The following is a 26,196-nucleotide window of genomic DNA, read 5'->3' as shown; positions in this document are numbered from 1 at the left end:
GCCGATCAGTTTGACACTGTCAACCGTCGGCGAAACAACAACTAACCCTGAAAAAGTGACTCAAGTGAGACCGAAATTTTTGGAAAATTGTGTGTAATTTTGTGTGTGATTCTTACGTAATTAAGCTCAGGATTAAAATGCTAGCAGCGTTCTCGTGCAGCCGAGAAGTGGTCGTTGGATGCGTTGCAGAAGTGAAATAAGGTGAATTTCGATATTAAACTATTTGAAAAGTGAGGAAAAGACATTTTTAAAGTGACATAAACTGTTAACGGAACTCTTTAGTGAGCAAAAACTGTGAAAACTTGGCTTAAGCCCGTTCAAACACTCAGATTTTCGTTGAATTTTGTAACCCGCGGAACCGAACCTCAACAACAGCCCCGGTTGGTGACTATGAAAGATCTGCAGGAACTCCAGGCTCTCCATCTGAAATCAACTCGCAACCTGGTAAAGCTCGGCGCTTGTGGCGGTGCTCCTGCGAATCGCTCGAAATGGAACGTCCCCGTGTCTGAGTTTGCCCAGCTGACGCACAACCCGATCCGTGCCATCGTCGAGGGGCTGAAAATCGTCCCCAACCCGGAGAAGCCGCTGATTGCGCTGTCGATTGGTGAGTTTGACAATTTGTTACCTTCAGCAGTAGGAAACCTTGATCTGCCAACGCGATTCTCCGTAAAGTCTTGCGTAACATTCTCGAAAGGCCAAGGCGAGCCCAAGCACCTGTCAAGAACCTTGAGTTTGTTCTTGCAGTCAGTTGGTCAACCGGGCGAGGTTGTTCACCACGCGTTCCCGTCGTACTGAAAACCAGTCGCAATCTTCAAACCTGTCCAAACGAGGTTCAGAAAAAAAGCTCATTCTGTAAAATTCCCAAACCCGGTTCCTCCTCCTCGCGTCACCCACACTAATTTGCCCTGTCAGAACGTCCAAAAACCAGTTGCGGCTGACGCCAGCCAGCAGTGCCTCCCTCGATTTGGCCGGGCCAATCGAAGTAGGCTGCTGCGATGGCAACGGTCGAAAAAATGTTCGAAAAAACAACCAAACCGGTCGAGGTCGGGCCTTAAGACGCATAAATATGAATACACATTTATTCGAGAGATATCAATAGAGTGCGTTCGAGCTCGGCCTCAGCCGAACTGGTGTGTAAACGGCAGATTTCTGGAATTGTCGAGATAGTTCGGGTTGAAGGTGGTTGACTTAGTTGCAGGTTTTAGTATTTTACTTTGTTTTGCTTGAATTTGGTGACAGGTAATGAGTTTGACAGCTGCAACTCCAAACACAAACAAGGTAAACCCCTTTAAGGTAAGAAAGTGTCAAATGAATCAATGTTTTAGATTTGTAAAGGTGACAAAAATCAAGAAAAAAACAAATAAAGCCCACTTGCTGCTAACCCAAAACAAAACAAACCGCAATGGAAAAGTACCAGAAACGCGGTCTGTACACAGAACATATGATTCAAATGCGTTCGTAGCGCAAGAGAGGTAACCTGCAGGTCCGTAAACCGGTTCCGGTTTGGCGAGCTTCGCAGGAGAAAACACTTTCCCACTGTTGTTTGCTTGTTTGACGCAGCTGTTGCAGTGTTGCTTTGACAGAAGTTTTGTACCAAATTTTGTTATTTTATAAAAAAAAAGTAGAAATTCTAACCTAAAATGTAATAATACAACTTTTCTGTTGAAAAATAGTGCAACGACCAAGGCAACGACCTATTTTGATCAGTTTCGAGAACTTTAACGAATCTGATCGCGGGGTTGTGGGTTGCCTAGACAACTCGACCGAGTCCCAACAACGTGAAACGTCAAAAAACCGCATAAATTAGTGTTTGTCTCCAAGCGTGCGCGCGCTTGCGATCGCAGCAGGCTCGTCACAAACAGGTTGGATTAGCATTTGGAAATGTGTTATTGTGAGGCTACTTTTTTTTTCTCGACGCATTTTGTAACGACACGTGCCATTTTTTTGTGGTCGTAAAATTTTGGCGAGCTGTCATTTGGCGTAAAAAAAACAAGCCCCAGAGGTCAATTCCGAGGTGGATTTCGGCCTTTTTCTTAACGGTTGATCGATGATATTGCCGTCTGGATGGGCGATTAACCCTTAGCTTAATTTTGAACAAAATAATCTTTAGCTGACTTTTCAAAATTCCATCGTCTGCGCCAAAGGTTAGGTGGCTGCGGCGCAGAACGAACCGGTATTCCGACCATAGCTGACGGGCCACAGGCTGACTGGTCCCGAAGGTTCAAACGAGTTTTCAAGTGGGATTTCGATGATGGGGCGCATTTTTGGAGACGAACCTGCTGGATCGTCTTCGCTTGCGTTTTGAAGTTTGCCAACTTAGTTTTTTTTTGCGGCTAAGCAAATATTTTTAGAATGAAAATATTGAAAAGATTAGTTTTGTTTGAATGTTTATAATCTTATTCTTTTTCAGATTGAATTCGAGTCCAGAGAATCCAAATAGAGCTTAACGACTCACTTATAAAAATGAGACGATTCAAATAAGATTTTCAGATGATTCGATTGAAAAACATTTCGCATCAGAAGTCATGCAAATTTACATTTATTTGAGTCTAGAAAAGAAGGATGCCAATTACTGACATTCGTAACACATTTGCGTCAATAAAAATTACTACTTTTTCACCCCCATAATACGACAAAAAAAAACTCTTTTTTTCTGCAAATCTATCGCGACGTCAAAACACGGTGAAAACATGTTTACTCCACCAAATCGCTAAGCTAATTTGCATTTATGACCCGCGTCTGCTGAACTCTCAACATCCTTCTCTCGATCGTCCGCGTCTCCGTCATCACAAATCTTGTTTGTTGTTGTTGACCAGCTTTCAGCCTCACCATTCCGTCCGTCTCCTTGGAAACCGCCACCTCCTTTTGGAGGCTCAACTTTGAAGCGCGCGCGCGTGTGACCACAAGATGTCGTCACCCTGGCAACACAACGCCGTTGATTGGTCGCTTGTTCGGCGAGCCCTTTTGCCCAAGCTAACCTCAAAATAGCCAAACGCCCCCCGAAAAAAAAAAACTGTCACAAAGTAGGCTGGTGCGAAAAGATAAAAAAAATAGGTTCGTCGGCTGAGGAAAAAGGCTCGTTGAAGTCCCTCTCTCTCTCTCTCTCTCTTTTTCGCTACTTGAAAGGGATGGAGACGGAAGGTTGTCAAAACGGGATTGTTTTTTTTTTTGCGAGAGAGTGAGCTTTTTGAGAGAAGATTGCTTCTCTTGCCCACTCTCGCTGTTTGTTTTGTTTTCGTTTTGACGTATCGTGCGTTTCCACGTTGGTCGTGAACTTTAATGGGCTTCTTAAAGGTTTTGTTTTTTTTCGGAATTTCAAATTAAAAGATATTTAAAGTTTTTTCAAGCATAAAATTTATCAATTTTACAAGCTTCCGTCACTCCTCCATGTTGGCAACAATCCAGTCCATCTGCCGTGACACATTGACGTACACCGACGGTCCCCCGGAGCAGCCCGGAAGTCCGTACGCGATCACGCCAAACTGCACGAACCGGACCGTGCCGCGGAGCGCAACCGGATAGCCGAGCGGGCCGCCGTCGTCTCCGACGCAGGTGTGGACGGCGCTCGGTGACGGATCACTCCATCTTCTTCCCGTGGCCGGATCCGGATATCTGAGATAGTTGACGTAGTGCCGGTCGCATTCCGCCACGCTGGCAGCCCCGATGGTGGCCACCTGCAGCGTACGCGACTTGTGAAAAGCAAACAAGTAGTTGTACCCACCCCAGCCGGTGATGACGTACTGGTCGAGCTTTTGCCGTCGAAGGTCCGGGGTCACCGGCAGGCAGATGGGTTGAATGTGTTCTGTAAAGGGGGGGATTCGGTTTAATGCGTTTTTTTAAATCAATTGAACTTAAATTTACCTTCGTAGATAACATCGGTTTTGAGTCTTATCAAGGCAATATTGTTTCTGTAACAAATATTGCTATCATCCTTATTGTGTACAATGAATTCAACGTAGTAATCCCGAAACGGAGGAGCACAATCGGATTCGTCGTTTACGTTGCAATCCACGTCCTGGCCAATGGTGTGATCTCCCAGTCGCACAAATTCACTATTGATTGATTTAATAAAAAAAATCTTATTTTCCAACAAGAGTTTGTTTTGATCATTTCATAGCCAACATTCTATTCTAAATTAGAACGGGTGTACCCCATTTGGCAGAATGGACATTTGGCATAACGGGTTTCCAAGAAGGACGTTTGGCATAATGGACACAGTTCTAGATGACTGAGAGAATTATGCCCTCGAGTCCATTTCAAGAAAAAGTTTATCCTTCAAAATAAAAAGTGTTGTCTACGGGAATTGAACCAGGGACCTTTAATAGAATAACTCAATAACTAAACTGCCTTGGCCACAACAGCTTGGTGACACAAGAGTAGTCAGATATCGATGTATGACCCATGTTGAATATTTACTGTTTTAATTAATAAATGAAATTAATTGTTTTGCATATTTCGATTTTACTTTTCTTTAAATATTTTGCAATTTAGTTTTTTATGAAATTTTCCCATATTTTTTATATACAACTTAAGAAGGGATATTCTGTTATAGATGTTCTCTTTAAACATTTCTATCATTTTTGCACATTTTTTCTCTGTTGCTTTATTTTTTGCAATAAAGTTGTTTATGCAATTTTCCCTTCTTGTATTTATTCAAAACTAATCTTAAAGAAGGGACAATTGTTTTAAAAAATATTAATTGCTAATTAAATTGATTTTTTGAATAGAGGTAGATGAAATACATAAAAATAATGCGATTGTCAAACATTTGAAGAGTGACAATATGTGAATCTTTAAAGAGACTTTTCCTTCTATAAGTTGAATTTTATATAAAAGAAGGGAAAATTTCATAATCAAACTCAATTGTCAATTATTCAAAACGTGTTTGTTTTTAGAGATTTTTCCTTCTAAAAGTTGGATTTAAATATTTAAAATAAAAGAAGGGAAAACTTCATAACAACTCATTTGCCAAATATTTAAAGAAAGAAAAATGTACATCCCTTATGAAGGTTGAATATTAAAGAAGGAAAAATTGGGTCCTAAAATGAAGCTTAAATTTGTGATATTATTGTTCACAACGATAAAGCTTATTTTTCAGAGTACAATGACCTTTTGTACGACCGCAAAGGATTTAAAATGGATTTTTAAGCAATTTTGTAAAAATTTACCTCGCGGTACTTTTTGACAGAAAAGTTCCTACTTGACAGCTCTTTCCAAGGGTTGATCCATTGAAAAAAAATTTTTTACCGTTGTACATAAAAATTTACATAGGGCTTTAGGACCCTATTGCATAAAAAACAATAATTGCAAAATATTGAAAAAAAAAAACAAAAACTGCACATCTTTTGAGAGATTTTAACTTCTTTTAGTTTTAAAATAAAAGAAGAGAAAATTGCTTTAAAAATATTAATTGCATTTCTTTAAAAAAGAGCAAAATGTACATACATTCTTCAGGTTGAATTCAAAAAAGGAATGAAAAGGGAAAATAGTATAAAATCTTTATTGCAAAATATTTAAAGACTGGCAAAACTTACATCTCTTTGTAAGTTGAATTTAAAATAAAAGAAGGAAAAATTTAATACAAAAAATCAGCTGCAAAGTCTTTCAAAAGGAGAATAATCTTAATATTATATAGACATTTCTAAAAAAATTAAATAGATTCATGAAAAAATGTATTTAAAGCTTTATTAAGAAATATTCCAAAAAGGGGAAAAATTACATCTATTGAATGAAAATAGATACTTGATTTCTTGAAAATAAAAATCATCTTTTAATGTAAAATTATCTGTTTAGAAAATAGAAAAAAGCTACAAATTATTATTCTTTACAAAAAATAAATACTAATTTAACAAAACAAAAAAAGCTAGCAATAATTATACCAAACGTCCATTATGCCAAATGTCCATTATGCCAAACGTCCTTCTTGAAAACCCGTTATGCCAAATGTCCATTATGCCAAATGGGGTACACCCGATGATGCCGTGCCACTGAAAAAATCTGACATAGCAAATTCACATGTTTTTTCACGTGAGCTTCTCGAAAAATGAACAAGATAATTCAGCATGCTTTTCCTTTGACCCTAACATGATTTACATGCCACATGGATGTTATAATCATTTGAAACCAGCTGATTGCTAGCAAAAATACTTTCATTCTTTTATCGCATGGTGTTCACGTTAGATTCAAGTGAATTTCTCTTGGATTGGCCCCACCAGTCTTTTCCCTAGATAGTGAAGTGGAAACCACGTTAAAACTGTATGTTTTGAATTTGAAAGTCAAGTGTCGATTTTTTTCGGAAATTCATTAAGCAAGATGGCGAGAAGGAGAAAGGCACGTTCGGAGCTCGTCCCGAGGCCCACAAGTTTTAATTGGTTAAAATTAGGATTTTATCATGAGGAATCGTTTTTGGTCACGGTAAGCACTTTGATTATTATAAAATATTGCTAAGCTGAAAAGTTGTTCTATTTTTATTTTCTTAGGAAACCGAGTAAAAAGTGGTGTGCAGTGGACCGAATTTGTATTAAACTTCGAGTGCGCTCAGTGTCCAAAGAGCCCTCAAAGAAAAATCCGGCGATCGATCAATCGATGTGGCAATGTAAGAGAATTCTTGGTAGATTTCTTGGTGTTTTTTTTTTTTGTGTAATTGCGACCTGGCCGGATTTGCCGAGATGTGCTTATTTTGTTTCAGTTATTTTAAATTAAATTAAATGTGATAAAGAAATATATTTTTCGAAAATGATTGTTGGTTTTGTTCGATATTTTACCTGCGGGATTTTTTTGGCGTGCTATCCATTTCATATTCAAAAGAATTTCACGTGCTAATCATGTGTGGTGACATGTGAATCTCACGTGGGTTTTCATTTCATTTCTATGAGAATTTCACATGAATTTATCGGTTCTCGGAATGAAATATTTCTATGTGATTTACACATGACATTCACATGCGAAGTCGAATGTGGTAAATTGGGTCCTAAAATGAAGCTTAGATTGCTGATATTATTGTTTACAGCGATAAAGCTTATTTTTCTGAGTACAATAACCCTTTGTACGACCACAAAGAGTTAAAAATTGATTTTTAAATCAATTTTGAAAAATTAACCTCGCGGTCCTTCTTGACAGAAAAGCTTCTACTTGACAGCTCGTTCCAAGGGGACCATAGTTGATCCATCGAAAAAATGTTGTCTTGTCAAAAAAAAATTTTGCGTTAAAATGAAAAAATAGTGATCAGAAATGGATTTTAATCGTGTTTTTTACCGTTGTACATAAAAATTGGTATAGGGCTTTAGTACCCAATTGGGTACTAAAGCCCTATGTCAACTTTTATGTACAACGCAAAAAAAAAACACGAATAAAACCATTTCTGATCAATTTTTTTCATGTAATGCAAAATTTTTTTTGACAAGACAACATTTTTTCGATGGATTAAGTATGGTTCCCTTGGAACGAGCTGTCAAGTAGGAGCTTTTCTGTCAAGAAGGACCGCGAGGTTAATTTTTCAAAATTAATTTAAAAATCCATTTTAAACTCTTTGTGGTCGTACAAAGGCTCATTGTACTTAGAAAAATAAGCTTTATCGCTGTAAACAATAATATCAGCAATCTAAGCTTCATTTTAGGACCCAATTCATGTGTAAAACATGTGACATTACTGTGTGCCTTTCTTTCAGTGTGTCAGCGCATAGATGTGATCTGACAGTTTTCGTGAGTTGCGCGTATCCACCGACAGATGGCAAGTTGACCTCGGCGGAGTCCACCCATTAAAAACGCAACTCAAAATTTGCATGGGAAACTTTTTTTCGTGACGGCTTTCGCGGCACGCTCCCTCTAACTGTTCGAGACTAATATTTAAACGTGGCGTATCTTTAAACAAGTTTTTCAAGAAAATGATTCCAGAATGCTTATTTTGTCGTTTTAAACCGAAACAAGACAAAAACTATATTAATTTAAACTATTCGCCATTTTCAAATGTTTGGCTAGACGATAGCAAAGGCCGCCATCTTAGGCCCACTGGGCCCACAAAAAGCGGTACGCTCAGTTTGTATGGGAGCTGTCAACATGCTCCCGGGCTGGATCTGTCACTTTAAAGTGTTGTTATGTTTTGTCGCACTCTGGAGGTGACACAAACCGAACCGAGTGGAAAATGCTCTCAAAGCTTACTGATTTATTTCACGGGATCATTTCCCGATTTTCTAAATTCATAGTTATTTATTTTTTCTTACGGTAGGTTGTTGAACGAGGTGCACCTTCGCGCCGTTAGCACGTAACGCTTGTTGATGAGCGAACCGGCGCAGATAAATTTGACCTTATCGACGTCCTTCAATCGATTCGCCAAGAACGCCATCCACGGATACGCAAACAAAGGTGCCGTTTTCCCATTGGTGATTCGGTTCTGGAGGAAACTTCCACAGTGCCGAGGCAGCAAGTTCCGATAGCTTTTGGTTGGGTCAAACTCCCGTCCGTCTTTCACGATGATTTCTTCTATCAAATACGGCAATTTTGTAACACTACTGATCCACATCATGGAGTCGTACAAGATCGTTAGCCCTACGAAGCTGTCCGTTCGACAGTGATTATTGGTCGATTGTGGCGTGAAGGACACAACAGCGGCAACGTGCCAAACTCCCCGTAACTCCACGTACAATCCGTTCCCACTGTCTTTCTGGCAAAGGTCGGTCCCGTTGGCAGATCCAGCGCAAAACAATGAATTCCCTCTAAACACACGATCATGATCGAAACAATCCAACAATAGTGGAATTCTCAGTGTGGAGCTCTTCAACACAGCTTCACGGTCATCCCAGGTTTGACCCCATCCGACGGTCGTTCCAAAAGGCCACGTGAATGTCATTCGATTATCGATGCCCTCCAACTGGTAGATGCACGCGGGTTGGACGTAGTCAGTGAACACCACCCTGGAGCTTAACTCGAGCAGTGTTACCAGGAACCGACCGTCCGCATGCTTCCGGTACACTTGATGAATCCGGCTGACCCAGCGATGCTGGCCGGTGTTCAGGCTTGGCGCGTTCAAATTGAAGACTCCCAGTCGGATGAAAAGGTTTTGGATATCTGGTAGATTTCCATCCCCGTCCAAAATGCACAAACCAGCGGTCAGAACAAACTTTGCACTAACAAGTGTCCCACCGCAGACGAACACGAATGTTAGGCGGGGCCTGCGCTGATAGATGGCCGCGTGCCACGGCCACTGGCCGGGATAAGTGGCACCGTTTTCGCTGGAGATCTCCTGAGAGGAGTTCACCTTACGGATGCCACATTCGTAAGATTCACTAATATGAACAGATGATAATACAAAAATGAGAAAAAATAGGACAAATTTGCCCATTTGCGAGAAGTTTGGAACCGATCGCGACGACTGTTTCCCCTCGACTGACGTTAGGCTTTAAACGTTGCTCGGCTTATCTTCCTCAATAGATTAGAACACAAAACGTTCACAGCTGCGACAGTGCCACGCTAATCGGTTATGTAGTAATCAAACGAGCTAGATTTCCCAGCAGCTTTTAGTCATGGCTTCAGTCATGAAAATCTGTTGTAAGTTTGGTCACCTGTTCCAAAACAAGTAATTTATTCTCGCATTTATTAGCAAACGCTATCGAAAAACTCATCCGCATTGACACAATTGACGTTTCCACATGTTCCAGTCGCCAAACACAATAGAAAACCGAAAACAAAGTCTCCTAAAATTAAGCTTACATTGCTTATATTATTGTTCACAACGATTAAGCATATTTCTCTGAGTAAAATGACCCTTTGTACGACCACAAAGAGTCAAAAATCAATTTTGAAAAATTAACCTCGCGGCTCTTCTTGGCAGAAAAGTTCCTACTTGACAGCTCTTTCCAAGGGGACCATAGTGGATCCGTCGAAAAAAATGTTGTCTTGTCAACTTTTTTTTTGCTTTAAAATAACGAAAAAAGAGGTCAGAAATAGTTTTTACCATTGTATAAATATTTACATACTTGTTTACATAAGGCTTTAGGACCCTATTCGTGTGCACAAGCATCGACCGACATTGGCAATATGGCGTCGTTTGTTTACCGACATGAGAATTTTAGATATGGGGGAAATATACCCTTTCTAATCAAACACCTATCTATTTAGGCTATAAACTTACCAGCAACAGCACCGCCTCAAGTAAGCACGCAAATTTATGCCACTAACTGGCCAAAAAGATCAAATTTAATGCACTTTTGATCATAATTTCTATTTTGCGAGACCATTTCTCATCGTTTTGGTGGCACACATATCCACACGCAAGATCAGAATTTAACTGCTTAACGAAAGTCGCCATCAATATCTTTTCACTTGCGCTAACGTTTTCAAAGCGCTTAAGATATAAAATTGCTTCCAACTACCGGCAACATGTTCTTTTGCGCATTAGTTAGTCACTCACTTGAAAAATAATCCCGAAATATGTAAATAATTAGCAAGCGCCATCGAAAAAACCAAACGCGACAAGTCTTTTGACGTTTGAATTTTGACGACCCATTCCAATCGAAGGCTGAAGAAAGAAAACAGAGCGAGAAGCGAAGGCAAATAAAGAACAAAGGGTGGCCACCAGCAGCGCCTGTTGGACTGAGCCAGTGATGCCAGGAAACTTTCTCTATAAATGATACTTTTCGTTAGTGTTCGCTTAAAATTTTATCAATTTTGGCAGCACTAAGCAGACCCAAAAGGGCGCTGGAAGAAGAAAGAACTAAGCTGAAAATAGGAAAATGGGCGTGGCCCAAAACATTCTCGTTTGATTAGAATATATTTGGGATTTTTTTTAATGCTTGTAAAAGGAATAGAATAACTTTTAGTAAAAGTGAAAATAAACAGAAATGTCTACAAAAAGTTGCTCTACGCGTTAGTGTACTTGGTTTTAGTAAATTTCAAGGAATACTCCAGATTATTCAGCATCATTCAAACACGACCGCTGATTAGGCTTAAAATGAGTATATTTCCCCTATATTTTATTCAATGGGCCTAGAAAGCATTATAACTGGTAAAGAAAAGAGACTTTTATTTTAAAATCAGTTTTCTAAATCTAAAAAAAATAGATTTCGATCAAATTCAGATCAGATTTTAGATTCAGACTTTTTGCCTTCCTCACCTTACTGAGGAAAGGCTATAAAATCACTCGAAAAGCGAAGTTCTTAATTTGACCTCCTAGACCCACCTTCATGTATACATATCGACTCAGAATCAAATTTTGAGCAAATGTCTGTGTGTGTGGTGGGATGTTGATCGAAATAATTTGCACTGGATTATCTCGGCACTGGCTGAACTGATTTGGTCCGTTTTGGTCTCATTCGATCCGTCTTGGGGTCTCATAAGTCGCTATTGAAAATTATAAAGTTTAGTTAAGTACTTCAAAAGTTATGCTAAAAAAACGATTTAAACAAAGATCCGGAAGATTGTAAAAAGGGTGGTTTTTGTAAGAAATCCCATCATGTTGTACATTTTTAAAAAGGTATTCAAAAGACCTTTTCAACGAGTTTGAAAGATTGAAGATCTGACAACCCTATCAAAAATTATACGCACATAAGAGCCCTGAATTATAAAGATCTGACTACCCAGTCTGACGGTATGAATAATGAATCAAGTTGATAGAACACTGAAAGGTCCACCCTTTTGTATCTATTTTGGATAGCATTACCCTCTAAATGTGAGGAAGGCACCAACCACCTAAGGGTGGATTAAGTAACGTTTTTTTAATCAATTGATTTCATCAATCTAGTTTTTCTTGTTGCTAGTTACTCCCATCCGGTTGGAATTGGCCGGAAATCCCCCAAACTAAGAGGTCTCGCCGTGGTAGTCTGCCCGACGCCCTCCTCAACCTCCTCCTCCTCCTCTTCCTGTGTGGGCGCCTCTCCCGGTGCACTATCGGCCGTGTCCTCCGGCCGCGTCTCGTTACTCCACACCACGCCCTCGATCCAGTCCAGGTAGGCCGTTACGCGGGAGTAGACGATGGTATACTGAAGAACCGAGTCCAGCGGTGGGTAAATCCGCCGCGTCACCCCAACCTGCGTAAACATGCAACTGCGCGTGTTGACCGTCTGCAGCGGACCGCCGACGATACCGGCCCAGGTGAAGCTCGATTCCGTCTCGACATTGGTGCACAGATCTTCCGGGTGGATCTCTTTGAACGCTCGGAAAGGTGATTGGATGGTTCGGTTGCACTTGCCGTTCGACATCACCTTGCTGTCGACGCTTTCGAAGAAATCGTTCGGAGCAACAATACGACCGTCCTCTACGCTCGCTCCGGTGTACCCGTTCAGGAGTAGCGTGTCGTACAGATTCTCGGTAGCCTCGTTGGCCAAGCATGCCGGCAGCAGCCCACTGCTGAACACGAGCGGTGCTTCCAGCTCGAGCAACATCACATGATGGCGGAGCGTTCTGGAGTCGTAGTTTGGGTTGGTGATCTCCTGGAGCACCCGCCGGTCCGGTTGATTGCCAACGCGTACCCTCAGCTCGTCCCAGTCCACTCGCAACTCGTACATGCTGGATGGACACGAAAGATAGTGTTCAAAATTAGTTCGGTTACCGGTTACCTTCTGGCACTCACTCGTATAAGCTTGGCGCCCTGGTCAGCACAAACTTCTCGCTGATGATGGTTCCGCTCGAGATGTGCCGCTGGTTCCGGTCGATGATGGCCACCGTGTGGGGAGATCTCGCGTTCAGGCACACGCCGTTGTTGCGCTTACGCGCGATTTTACTGTACTCCTGGCATTCTAGGAAACGTAAACAGAAAAAAATAACTAAAATGTAAACAAAATCCGATTGTTCTGAAATGAGCGTGTAGCTCGACAGGCCATCTTGGATGGGAATGACAGGTGAGCGAAGCGATGGCAAAAATTCGTACTCACTCAACTCACTGATCCGCTTCGGAACGATATCTTCCTTTTTGACGGCTTCCCCTGTCAAGCCTTTGATCCACTCGAAGTAGCTGGACACCTTGCTGAACACCACGAATCTCTGGGTATCGCATTCTTTAGAATCCTTTGCTCCGGCAAACGAAGTTATCCCGCGAAGTTCCCAGCGATCACCGGCCAGCAGGTACATTCCTCCGCCGCTGTCACCCTGGCAAACGCTCGTCCCGTTCCGGTCACTGGCGCAGAACATCGTCGGCGCGACGAACTTTCCAAACAGTTCCGGATCGTCCTGGACGCACACCGTATTGTTGACCACCGGCATTTGAGTCGTTTTCAGCTCCGTCGATAGGTTGCCAGTCTCCGTGATGCCCCAACCGGCGACCCAACCCCGTCGATCTATCAAATCTTCCCCCTGAGCCACACGCGACCCCACCAGGCATATCGGAATGACCAACTCCGAGAACTGAACCACACTGGACAGCACCAGCAGGGCAATGTCGTTCCGATTCGTGCTAAACTCCGGATGTACGACGATTTCGCTCACGTTCTTCACCTGTACCTGCTCCGGCAAATCATCCAGACTATGCTGCCCCAGGTGAATCCTAATCCGCTCCACTTCAATTGTTATGTTCTTGTTCTTCGACTTGTTCGGTCTATTCTTGCCCCTCACGACACAGTGGGCCGAGGTCAGGACGTGGCGCTGGTCGATCAACGATCCGCCGCACGCGTACTTCTCCCCGTGGTACATGGCCACGTGCCACGGCCACTGGCCCAGCTCGGCGGTGCGTCCATGGTGGATCAGCTGGGACCCGAACCGCTTCCGGATGCCGCACCGGAACAGCGCGTTCGTGGCGGCACTGAAGCTGCCCTCGTCGGCCAGGATGACCTGCTGAGCTGAGAAGATCGCGGACGCGATCAGCCAGAATTTTACGCTCATCGCGGATGGAGCGCTCAACCGAAACTGGCTTGGGGGACCGGGTTATCAGCATGGGACTCGTCGAGTTCGGTTTATATTTAAATTTTGAGATAACGCGAGATGGGATTCCCCAGCATATATACATAGTATGGATTGAGAGAGACGAATTCGGAATTCAAATTGTTTACTTCTGTGATTAAATGCAGTTAAGGATGTTGCGTATGTGTGTGTGTGTGTGTGTGTGTGTGTGTGTGTGTGTGTGTGTGTGTGTGTGTGCAACCAACTAAACGGGGCCACGCGGCCGCTTCTTACAAATTGAGTTGTTTCCATGTATTTTAAATTTATATTCTATACATGCAAATAACTCGCATAGGCATTTGGAAAGTGTTAGCTCTGCCGAGCTTCGGTGACTCATTTCTACGCTGGCTAGCCGAGCGCGAGGTACCTCAGCTTTTATCGACAAGCCCCGCCCTGAAGAACGTTTGCATCAATCGGATTCAAACGTTATTTAGAACTTCCGGATCTTTGTCAAATGGACAAAAACCCAGCACGTATTTAGTAAGCAGATTTTTTAGTTTATGTTTTTTGGACGGATCTCACCAAATTTCAGCTGACTTCCTCTAAAGATGTAGTTCTCCAACATAACCAGCTCCTCCTACCCTTCCTCTTTGTCGTTTGATGGAAATCATATAAAAAACCAGATTTCACACACAGCAATGGAGGAAACACCACGAAAGTCCGCTTCTAAGTGTTACAGTGAAGTTTCTTCTTAACTAGCTCGTGTATACAAAAAAAAACAACGCAGAATTGGTAACCAGAAAACAGTTCTTCTCATTCCTCGTGTTCCTCTTCTTGGCGCGTTTTCATCACTTTCTTCTTTTCTTCATGAGCCCCAAAAAATCTTCCGATTCTTCAACTTCACGACTTCTCCCGGGCGTTTAACGCCACGGTCACCAGATCTGATCTAGCTACCGCACCCCTCATGTCCCTCAGAACTTCTCGTTGGTACATAATAAAACTACATTTTAAAAATTATATTATCAAATTAAGCAAAAAAGAAAACAATCAACAAATCCTCCACATTTTCTTTTTTCCTCTATCTTGTCAAAACCACAAATTCAATGAGCATTTAGAGGCATAAATTGGCAGAGTTCCTCGTTCAAGCGGTTTACGCACTTCGGAAGGAACCGGTCAAGAAAAAAATCAAATGGACAGCAGCGGCAGCGCAAGCAAGTCAGAGAGGGTGAAGAAAAGCCCCAAGAAATCGCTCCCTCTCCTTTGTTCTGCCATTCGTAAATCTGTTTCTTGACCCCTTTCCTTCCGATCTGCATACTAGCCTTCACCAATGTGCCCGTAATGCTTAATGTTCCTTATGATTTTTGAAACAAAATAAATAAAAATATACACACGCGCAGCGACTTTTTAACTTTGACGCCACGAAACACCAATATAAAACGTGTAAAACAAATGTAAAAATCACGATCACTCGTTTGACAATTCATGGCCTATCTACAATCACTTAGCTTAGAAAATTTCACTTAGCTTAGGAATTTGAATCAATGGAAATGAATCTGAGTTTCTACAATGGAAAAGTAATCAAATTAGAAACTGACGTTTGGTTTGGAAAATTTCAAAATCTACGGTAAATTGACGTTTCCATATCAAAGGTAAACAAACAACTGCATAGCAACGTATATCAGCCCAGCAAGTTTTCTAAGTTGATTGTGGATGACGAACGTAAGTTGCAGACTTTCCTAAGTAACTACTTTACTTAGATGTTCTAAGCTAAGTGATTGTAGATAGGCCATCAGCCCTGAAGAAACGTAGCACTCGCGTACCGCTGTGATCAATCTATGGCTCTGCGTACCGCTATCAACAAACTGGCTTGCTTTTCCTGTCATGGCAACCAAAACATTCATCACAAGCCAACATTATTTTCGCAATTTTCTACGCATATCACTTAATTTCTACTTGAATGTGACTTTTCCTTGCTAGCAAAACTTCTTCTTCAACAGATCCTGCAATTTTTTATGCAATCCAAAGCAAAATTCACCACCAATTCAATTAAAAATTCGGAGCACACTTCACAACAAACTTGTTGCCACCACAGACCTTCTTCCATCCTCAATATGGACAAGGATTCTGGTTCACCGGAAAAGTCCAATAGGAACACCGATTATATCTGGAGCAACATTTGAAAGGGGCGGTACGACATTGCTCTTACGGCCTTTGATTACACGCGTTTAAATGGGACGAAAGGCCGTAAGAGCAATGTCGTACCGCCCCTTTCAAATGTTGCTCCAGATATGTCCGAAATACGAAGCAATTTATCTAACTAGAATCCAAACACAAACCCAAGACTCCAACCAATCCCTGCAGTTAAGGATGTTGCGCATAATCTCGAAATAAAGTAAATCTTGTCAGCTGCGTCATCAGCACGCTAAATAGAAAAAGGTGTACGAATTTATTAACCCTGAGGTTTGTGACTGCAGTGTAAAAACGAGGCAACTTTTCTTTAAAATCATATGAACATTCCAGAAAACTATTTAGAGAACAAATGATTGACCTGCTACGCGCCGGGCATTGCTAAGGTCGCTGTCCACCACACAAATCTGATCGCTGACAAACCGGTTCTTCTTCAAACAAAACAGCTAAGCTTTCCCAACGAACGAAACTTTTTTGACCGGCTGATTATGGTTGCCCTGGCAATTCATTCCCCTTTTGGAAACGTGATCGCAGCAAGCTTGCAGTATTTTTTGTTGGACAGTGACAGATTTGAGTGACATTTTCGAAATAAGCGTGTAAACAGACAAGCGCAGTGACTTTTTTGTGAATTTAAGCAAAAAAAAAATCACTTGCAAAAGCCACGGTTTGCGAAATTCGTTTGCAATCAATATTTACTTTTAAAGTTTGCAATCAATATTTACTTTTAAAGTACGACTACAAAGAATTTAAAATGGATTTTTAAATCAATTTTGAAAAATTAGCCTCACGGTCCTTCTTGACAGGAAAGTTCCTACTTGACAGCTCGTTCCAGGGCCCCGGCGATGGCCTGTTATAAGCTACCGAACAACATTGGCAATATGGCGTCGTTTGTTTACCAACATAAGATTATTTGTGGACGAACCAAAAAAAATATTTTTTTTGTGAAATTTTCTATAACCGTTGTGTACTACTTCTGAAGTGATACAAAATAAACAAAATTTCGTTAAATTCTAGAACAGAAAAAAATATATTAAATTTCTTGAATTTATATCGCTTCCATCGCGATTCTAAGCAAGATTACGCAACAAATCATCGTGCATTTAGTTTATCTTTAGTTTCTAAACCGTGTTGCTTTAGATTGTTGTTTAAATTTTGAAATTAACCATAAATTAAGATAAGTTGCAAATTTCCCAACTTCAGCCTTGTGCAACAATTTCCATGTCACCCGTGCGGGAAACCGATAATGGGGTAATTCATGCGTTCCAGACTGTCAAAATTCCAAAACGTCACGCGAATCTTGGGTTCGCCGCTTTTGTTCCTGTATGACGTTTCGAGTAGAGACCCTATTAAGGATCTCTAGTTTCGAGGCGAGGCCCTGGCTCGTTCCAAGGGGACCATAGTTGATCCATCGAAAAAATGTGGTCTTGTCATTATATTTTTTTTTTGCATTAAAATGAAAAAAGTGATCAGAAATTGTTTTTGATCGTGTTTTTACCGTTGCACATAAAAATTGACATAGGGCTTTAGTACCCAATTGAACGATGCTTAGATGGAACCGGTATTTTGGCAATCCAATCAAGTCCGAGAAGTTACAAACTGGTTTCAATCAAATGGACAAATAAATTGTAAGTCTGCTAACAGCCAGTCGAAAATAAAATTGATGTTCGTTTATTTATATTTTACTCGGTTTATTTGATTTGTAGGATGGAATTGTTTTTTTATTTAATTTAAAAAAGTTTGTTTAATTAACGACGATGACGAACGCAATATTTGAAAAATTATACATTCAAATCAAATATGGTTTTAGAACTAAATCGTAATAAAACCGATTAAAACAGTAAAATAACTGTTATTGTTCGCCGCTTTCCAAACTTAATTTGCATTCTACACTCCGTCACTAACCAACCTCGTTTATTTTTGTTGTTGCTTTTATTACTGTTGTTGACGCTGTCTCCTTGGAAACCGCCCTAATCTAGTGCGCGCGTTCAAACATGTCGTCAGCGCCTGTCGCGTCACAAACTTATCGCAGCACGCGCTGATTGGCCGACCGGGTGGACGAGCCGCCACTCGCGAACCAATCACGAATGCGACAACCATCGGACGAGCCCCGCGCTCCGCCAGACGAGCGCGCAAAACGATTACAAAACAAAACAAAAATCAGCGTGGTTTAAAAATGGAGCGACGGCGATTTAAACTCGTTTTGAGAGAGCGAAAAAAAACCGGGTTCGTCGCCAAAGCTCGATGGAGTCTCCTGTTGACAGTGTTGCTAGGGAAGCAACCGGTTGCTTTCGGTGAGAGGGAGCTTTTATGTCGATGTGCTCACTCTCTCGTTTTGTTTGTTGGGGGGGGGGGGAGTAAAGTATGCGGCGTCTCCATGACTTTTGATTGCTGAGAGCTTGCGGGAGATAGTGCAGCGACGAACCTCTTTGTAATAATGGCAATATGTTTAATATTATTTATTTTTTTCCCTCAATTTTTTTTGCATCAAGAATTTTGTTATTGTTTTTTCAACCGTTTCGAGACTTTTGTGCGCGCAATTGTTTACGCTCAATGAGAAGTTATTAGGTTGGCTCAGAATTTGCATTCCAATCATGACTGAGGCAATTGAAACTGGTTTTCGAGCAGGACCTCAACTCAGCAATGGTAATGGGTAAACAGTAAACAGTTCTGAAGCGATAGTGACTTGTGGAAAATTACCACAGAATTAATGATTTTGATTTGTTTTCCATGTCTTCCCCAGGTGACCCAACAACGTTCGGCAACCTCAAGCCCGCCCCGCAGGTCATCGAAGCGATCCGCAAGGTGGTCAAGGAGGGCTCCAAGAACGGATACGGCCCGAGCAACGGATTTCCGGAGGCACGCCAGGCGGTAGCCGAGTACGTCGCGCACCAGGGCCCAGTTTCGGCCAACGATGTCATCCTGTGCAGCGGCTGCAGCTGTGCGCTAGACCTGTGCATTTCGGTGCTGGCCGGTCCCGGCCAGAACATTCTGATCCCCAAGCCGGGCTTCTCGATCTACAAGACGCTCGCGGAGGGCTTCGGCGTCGAGTGCCGCTACTATGATCTGATCCCGGAACGCAACTGGGAGGTGGACCTGGACCAGCTGGAATCGCTGATCGATGCCAACACGGCCACGATCGTGGTGACGAATCCGAGCAACCCGTGCGGTTCCGTCTTCAGCCGGGAACATTTGGAGGCGATTCTGGACATTGCCGAGCGGCACTTTGTTCCGATCATCGCGGACGAAATCTACGAGCACTTTGTCTTCCCCGGCCAGGAGTTCCACTCGGTGAGCTCGCTGTCGCGCAAGGTTCCGGTGCTGTCCTGCGGTGGGCTGACCAAGCGCTTCCTGGTGCCGGGATGGCGCATGGGATGGATCGTCATCCACGATCGGGATAACGTGCTGCAGGGAGTTCGCAAGGGGTTGGCCAACCTGTCGTCCAGAATCCTGGGCGCCAACACGCTGGTCCAGGGCGCCCTGCCGGAAATACTGAGAAACACTCCGCAGAGCTTCTACGACGATCTGGTTGCAACGCTGCACGTAAGTATTTCCCCAAAATGACCCACACCACAGTCCACACCACCCCCCTTAACCGCGCCAATTCCAATTCCAGCGCCACGCCGAGCTGGCCTTCAAATCGGTCAAGCACATCCGCGGGCTGCGTCCGGTCATGCCCGGCGGGGCCATGTACATGATGATCGGCATCGACATCGGCCGCTTCCCGGAGTACGAGACGGACCTCGAGTTTGTGCAGGCGCTCGTGGCCGAGCAGAGCGTGTTCTGTCTGCCGGGGGCCTGCTTCGAGTATCCGAACTACATGCGCATCGTGCTGACCGTGCCGGAGGACATGGTGGCCGAGGCGTGCCGGCGTTTGGCCGAGTTCTGCGAGAAGCACTACAAGGTGGACCAGGGCGAGCTGGAGGAGCGCCAGAACGGGCTGCTGGCCGAGATGGACCAGATGGACTGAGGTTCTTGAGTGTGTGTTTTTTTCTCTCATTTTTTGACGCAACACTTTTATCTTCGCTCTCTCTCTCAGGCAAATTTTACATTTTTTATACTGTTCATTTATCATAACTTTATCTGAAATATATATTTTTTGAAAAAATAAATATACCAATATACACCACTACAAATGCAAATCAATCTGTTGATAAATGATAAGTATCACTGCCCAAAAAGGTCAACCTGAAAATAAAATTATGTTGGTACAATTTGAAACATAATTTCTAGTTTTTAGTACTCGATTCTCAGATATACTGAAGCGTTCCTTTATTACGCAACGCAAAAAAAGATTTTTTGTTGTGATTTTGGTCATTTTGGTCATTTCGGTCATGTTGGTCATTTCGATCATTTTGTTCGTTTGTGTCATTTTGGCCAATTTGGTTGTTTTGATCAATTTCGTAATTTAGGTTATTTTGGTCATTTTGGTCATTTAGATCATTTTGGTCATTTTAGCAATTTTGGTAATTTTGGTAATTTTGGTCATTTTGGTCATTTTGGCCTTTTGATTATTTTGGTCATTTTAGTCATTTTAGTCATTTTTGTAATTTCGGTAATTTTGGTAATTTTGATAATTTTGGTCATTTCGGTAATTTTGATAATTTTGGTCATTTTGGTAATTTTGGTAATTTTGGTCATTTTAGCCAATTTGGTCGTTTTGATAATTTTGGTGGCCATTTTGGTCATTTTTGTCATTTTAGTCATTTTGGTCATTTCGGTTTTTTGAGTTATTCTGGTTATTTTGACCATTTTGGTCATTTTGATCATTTTTGTCATTTTAGCCATTTTGGTCATTTTGGTCATTTTGTTTATTTTAGTCATTTTGGTCATTTCGGTAATTTTGGTAATTTTGGTAATTTTGATCATTTTTGTCATTTTTGTCATTTTGGTTATTTTGGCCATTTCGGTCATTTTGGTAATTTTGGTCATTTTTGTCATATTTTGGTCATTTCGGTAATTTTGGTAATTTTGATCATTTTTGTCATTTTTGTCATTTTGGTCATTTTGTCCATTTCGGTCATTTTGGTAATTTTTGTCATTTTTGTCATATTGGCCAGTTTGGTCATTTGGGTCATTTTAGTCATATTGGTAATTTTGGTTATTTTGGCAATTTCGGTAATTTTGGTAATTTTGGTAATTTTAGCCAATTTGGTCGTTTTGATCATTTTTCCCATTTTGGCCGATTTGGTCATTTTAGCCATTTTGGTTATTTTGGTCATTTTTGACTTTTGTTTTCATTTCGGTCATTTTTGTCGTTTCGTCCATTTGGATCATTTTTGTCATTTTGGTAATTTTGGTTATTTTGGTCGTTTCGGTCATTTCGGTAATTTTGATAATTTTGGTAATTTTGGTAATTTTGGCCATTTCGGTAATTTTGGTTATTTTGGTAATTTTGATCATTGTGGTAATTTTGGTCATTTTGGTAATTTTAGCCAATTTGGCCGATTTTATCATTTTTGCCATTTTGGTTATTTTGGTTATTTTGGTCATTTTCATCATTTTGGTCATTTTGATCATTTTGGTCATTTTTGTCTTTTGTTTTCATTTTGGTCATTTTTGTCATTTCGTCCATTTTGATCATTTTGGTCATTTTGGTTATTTTGGTCATTTTGGCCATTTCGATCATTTTAATCATTTCGATCATTTTTGCTATTTTGGCCATTTTGGCCAATTTGGTTGTTTTGATCATTTTGGTAATTTTGGCCATTTCGGTCATTTTGGAAATTTTGGCCAGTTTGGTCATTTTGGTCACTTGGGTCATTTTTGTCATTTTGGTCATTTTTGCAATTTTTGTCATTTTGGCCATTTGGGTAATTTTTGACATTTTTGTCATTTACGTAATTTTGGCATTTTTGCCAATTTGGTCTTTTTGGTCGTTTTGATCATTTTGGTCATTTTTGTCGAGTGTCCAGTTTTGAAGACATTTTCAGAAGAATAGTCTGGTAAGTACAATTGTATTTATTTAATTAACCTTAAATTTTCATTAAATTAAATTCATTAAATTTATTAAAAGCTAAAATATTCAATTGTTGCGGAAAGTCAAAACTCGGGAAAATTGGACGCTCTAGCCAAAATGACCAAAATTACCAAAATTACAAAAATGATCAAAATGGACAATATTACAAAAATAATCAAAACGACCAAATTGGCCAAAATGGCAAAAATGACCAAACTTACGAAAATAACAAAAATGACCAAAACTACCAAAATGACCAAAGTGACAAAAATTACAAAAAATACCAAAATGGTCAAAATAACCAGAATGACCCAAATGACCAAAATGGCAAAAATGACCGAAATGAAAAAATCTTGTTGTCGATATTGAAGGGACCGTCGAGAGCGGGAGTTATGAAATTATAGAACGAAAAATCAAAGCAATCTATTTGAAGGGACTGAAAAATTTATTGACAGCTGAATACGCGGTTCGAAAATTTTGAAAAAATGTTCGTGTTGTTGTGTTCTTCGAATGAACGATAGTGCTAGAGCTCGGTACGGTTGTGGTTGCAGATTTTATGATGACCTGTAACATCCGACGGAGTCATCAATTGCGGTTGACATCTTCAAGCTACAACGCCCTTATCGTTTTGGTCAAGTCCAATGCGACTGTAATCGGTGCCGGTTTGACGGATGATTCTGCTTTTCGGGTGAGAAACTTCCAATTGGAAATATGGAGCAGCCGTAGCTGACTGGTTACGGTGTTCGCTTTGTAAACGAATGATCCTGGGTTCGATTCCCATCTGCTCCAAACGAGAAAGTTCAGGAAATATGAATTTTTGAAACACTAAACATGAATAAAAAATCAAAGTCGGGGTTCGATCCCCCGTCCTTTGGATTAGTAGAATTAGGAATACTATTACTACAAACTATATACGTGCTGGGTCTTTGTCCATTTGACAAGGACTCGGAAGTTCTAAATAACGTTTGAATCCGATTGAAGCAAACGTTCTTTAGAGCGGGGCTTGTCGATTCAAGCTGAGGTACCTCGCGCACGGCTAGCCTGCGTAGAAATGGGTCACCGAAGCTCGGCAGAGCTAACACTTGCCAAATGCCTATGCGAGTTATTTGCATGTATGGAATGTATTATCTAAAATACATGGAAACAACTCAATTTGTAAGAAGTGACCGCGTGGTCCCGTTTGGTTGGTTGCACACACACACACACACTGAAAAATTTATTGACAGCTGAAGCAATATTGATGTCGAGAAGATCGACAGGCAGAGAGTCCACTGTAATCCTATTTATTAATATTTTCGAAATAATAGTTAGGGGAAATATACCCATTTTAATCACACTAAGCCGTTCGACCAATTCTCATCACTTTTGCCGTTTTCCGCTATTAAATCAACATTTTCAGATGTATCAACAATGAAGAGTTGCTTGCTCACTTTTATTTGAGCTATTTATTACTTTGGAACAGTCAAAGTGCTGATAGGCTGATAATAGAAATAGGCTGAAAAAAGGTATAGTTCCCCTAACTAACGTTTGAATCATTTAAAAAATATGTGGAGTCGAAGTCGGAGTCGGCTAATCTCAGACAGCCGGAGTCGGAGTCGCTTGAATTATGACTTGACTCCGCAGCCCTGCTCCAAGGTTTCGGAAAACATCGAAATGCACAGGTCTCATCTTGGGCTCAAAGACCTCTTCTGTTGGTGCCTCTCCCGTACCATCCACAGCAACGTGTTCCGGAACCGTCTCGTTACCCCAAACCACGTGCTCAATCCAGTCCAGGTAGGCCGTAACGCGAGAGTACACGTTCGTATACGGCTCAGCAGTTTCAAACCGCGCTGGATAGATAAGCCGCATGACCCCAACCAGCGTGTACATGCAACTGCGAGTGTTGACCGTCTGCAACGGACCCCCGACGATGCCAGCCCAGGTGAAGGTCGCTTCTGTTTGGAAGCTAGTGCACAGATCTTCCGGGTTGGCCGCAGTGTACCCCCGAAGCGAGTCGCGGATCCTCCGGCTGCACTGTTCGTTCGAAATTACCTTGTTGTCCAGGTTCTCGTAAAAATCATTGTCGGCATAAACAGGGTGTGGCTTGCCTTTAAAAAAATAGTAGTTCGAACCGGTGTACCCGTTCAGGAGCAGGGTGTCGAACAGATTTTCGGTGGCCTCGTTGGCCAAACATGCCGGCAGCAGCCCACTCGTGAAAAAAAGCTGCTTTTCCAACTCGAGCAGCATAATGTGGTGCCGGAGCGTCTTCGCGTCATAGCCAGGGCTGTGAACTTCGCGAAGCACCTTCCGGTCCGGCTGGTTGCCAATGCGCACCCACAGTGCATCCCACTCGACGTCCATCTCGTACATCCTGAAGGAAAGGTTTCGAATCAATGCTGGGAGAACGGTGACAGTGAAAAATACTCACTCAAACAGGCTTGGCGCTTTGGTCAGCACAAACTTTTCGCTGATGATGCTGCCGCTCGAAATGTGCTGCTGCAGCCGGTCGATTATGGCCACCGTGTGGGGAGATCTCGCGTTGGAGCACACTCCGTTGTTGCGCTTTCGCGCAAATTTGCTGTACTGCAGGCATTCTGAGAAAAAAAAATGGTACAAAAGCTCATAAATGTTTGCTGTTATGAGTACGCCAACATAAGCGTGTGGTTTGGTTGCTATGGTCATTGTCTTTTGCAAGCAGAACATAACCAAACTTTCCGCACCCTCAGCAAACGTCAAATCAATACAAATTGCTGCCGGATCTTTTCCGGATCTCTCCCGGAAAATATTCGCTAGCAATTTTGTATGGTTTGACGTTTGCGGAGGGCACTAAAAATAGGTAAACAAATCACTTCGTGCATCAGCCAATGATGATAGGCATATTTGTGACAGTACTCACTCAACTCACTGATCCGCTTCGGAACGATATCTTCCTTTTTGACAGCGTCCCCCGTCAATCCTTTGATCCACTCGTAGTAGCTGGACACCTTGCTGAACACCACGTATCTCTGGGTGTCACATCCCCCGCCATCCGTCACCCCGGCGAACGAAGTTATCCCGCGAAGTTCCCAGCGATCTCCGGCCAGCAGGTACATTCCTCCGCCGCTGTCACCCTGGCAGACGCTCGTCCCGTTCCGATCGCTGGCGCAGAACATCTTCGGCGATATGAACCTTCCAAACAAAAGAGGATCGTTCTGGACGCACTCCGTATTGTTGACCACCGGCATCTGGACCGTTTTCAACACCGTCGACAGGTGTCCCGTCTCCGTGATGCCCCACCCGGCGACCCAACCTCGCCGATCCACCAAATCTTCCTCCTGAGCCGCTCGCGATCCCACCAGGCATATCGGAATGACAAACTCCGAGAACTGTACCACACTGGACAGTACGAGCAGGGCGATGTCGTTCCGATTCGGGCTAAACTCCGGATGTACGACGATTTCGCTCACGTTCTTGACCTGTTCCGGTTCCGGGAGCTCATCCAGGTGGCGCTGCCCCAGGTGAATCCTCACCCGCTCCGCATCAATAGCTACCTTCTTCCTCGGCTGACCCCTGGATCTCCTCGGTCCGGACTCGTCCCGCGTGACGCAGTGGGCCGCGGTCAGCACGTGGCGCTGGTCGATCAACGTGCCGCCACACTTGTACTTCTCCCCGTGGTACAGCGCCACGTGCCACGGCCACTGGCCCAGCTCGGCCGTGCGTCCATGGTGCACCAGCTGGGCACCGAACCGCTTCCGGATGCCGCACCGGAACAGGGCGTTCGTGGCGGCACCGAAGCTGCCCTCGTCAGCCAGGATGGCCTGCTGCGCTGCGAAGATCGCGGACGCGATCAGCCAAAATTTTGCGCTCATCCGAAACTGTCTTGCGTTGGGTTTGAAAAGGGGGTTATCAACACGAGCTGATAACGGATTAGTCATGTTTGGTGATTCGACGGGAGCAGGTCGAAAGATGGCGGTCTATATTTTGGAAGTGTGTACTTCTCCCCGTGGTACAGCGCCACGTGCCACGGCCACTGGCCCAGCTCGGCCGTGCGTCCATGGTGCACCAGCTGGGCACCGAACCGCTTCCGGATGCCGCACCGGAACAGGGCGTTCGTGGCGGCACCGAAGCTGCCCTCGTCAGCCAGGATGGCCTGCTGCGCTGCGAAGATCGCGGACGCGATCAGCCAAAATTTTGCGCTCAACCGAAACTGTCTTGCGTTGGGTTTGAAAAGGGGGTTATCAACACGAGCTGATAACGGATTAGTCATGTTTGGTGATTCGACGGGAGCAGGTC

The 26,196-nt window shown here is 42.6% G+C and overlaps 3 protein-coding genes across 3 annotated transcripts; 1 reads left to right on the top strand and 2 right to left on the bottom strand.

Annotated features, from left to right (window-relative positions):
* LOC6035111 (tyrosine aminotransferase) lies at positions 1-20,122 on the top strand. Its single transcript, XM_038257089.1, has 3 exons — positions 1-604; positions 18,730-19,529; positions 19,603-20,122. Exons 1-3 carry the CDS (start codon positions 391-393, stop codon positions 19,954-19,956), a joined length of 1,368 nt encoding a protein of 455 aa, XP_038113017.1. The 5' UTR covers positions 1-390; the 3' UTR covers positions 19,957-20,122.
* Positions 2,529-9,743, bottom strand: LOC6035109 (transmembrane protease serine 4). The gene is made up of 3 exons (XM_038257083.1): positions 8,219-9,743; positions 3,862-4,052; positions 2,529-3,802 (listed from the first exon to the last, which is right to left on the bottom strand). Exons 1-3 carry the CDS (start codon positions 9,334-9,336, stop codon positions 3,378-3,380), a joined length of 1,734 nt encoding a protein of 577 aa, XP_038113011.1. The 5' UTR covers positions 9,337-9,743; the 3' UTR covers positions 2,529-3,377.
* On the bottom strand, positions 11,674-25,872 carry LOC6035110 (serine protease 53). Its single transcript, XM_038257075.1, has 4 exons — positions 24,974-25,872; positions 12,863-13,015; positions 12,562-12,727; positions 11,674-12,497 (listed from the first exon to the last, which is right to left on the bottom strand). The coding sequence occupies exons 1-4, from the start codon at positions 25,836-25,838 to the stop codon at positions 11,750-11,752; spliced, it is 1,932 nt and encodes a 643-aa protein (XP_038113003.1). The 5' UTR covers positions 25,839-25,872; the 3' UTR covers positions 11,674-11,749.
* Positions 25,873-26,196: the final 324 nt, after the last annotated feature.

Source organism: Culex quinquefasciatus, chromosome 1 (genome assembly GCF_015732765.1).
Source record: "Culex quinquefasciatus strain JHB chromosome 1, VPISU_Cqui_1.0_pri_paternal, whole genome shotgun sequence".
Classification (NCBI taxonomy): Eukaryota; Metazoa; Arthropoda; class Insecta; order Diptera; family Culicidae; genus Culex; species Culex quinquefasciatus.
This window is presented reverse-complemented; position numbering and strand designations above follow the sequence as displayed.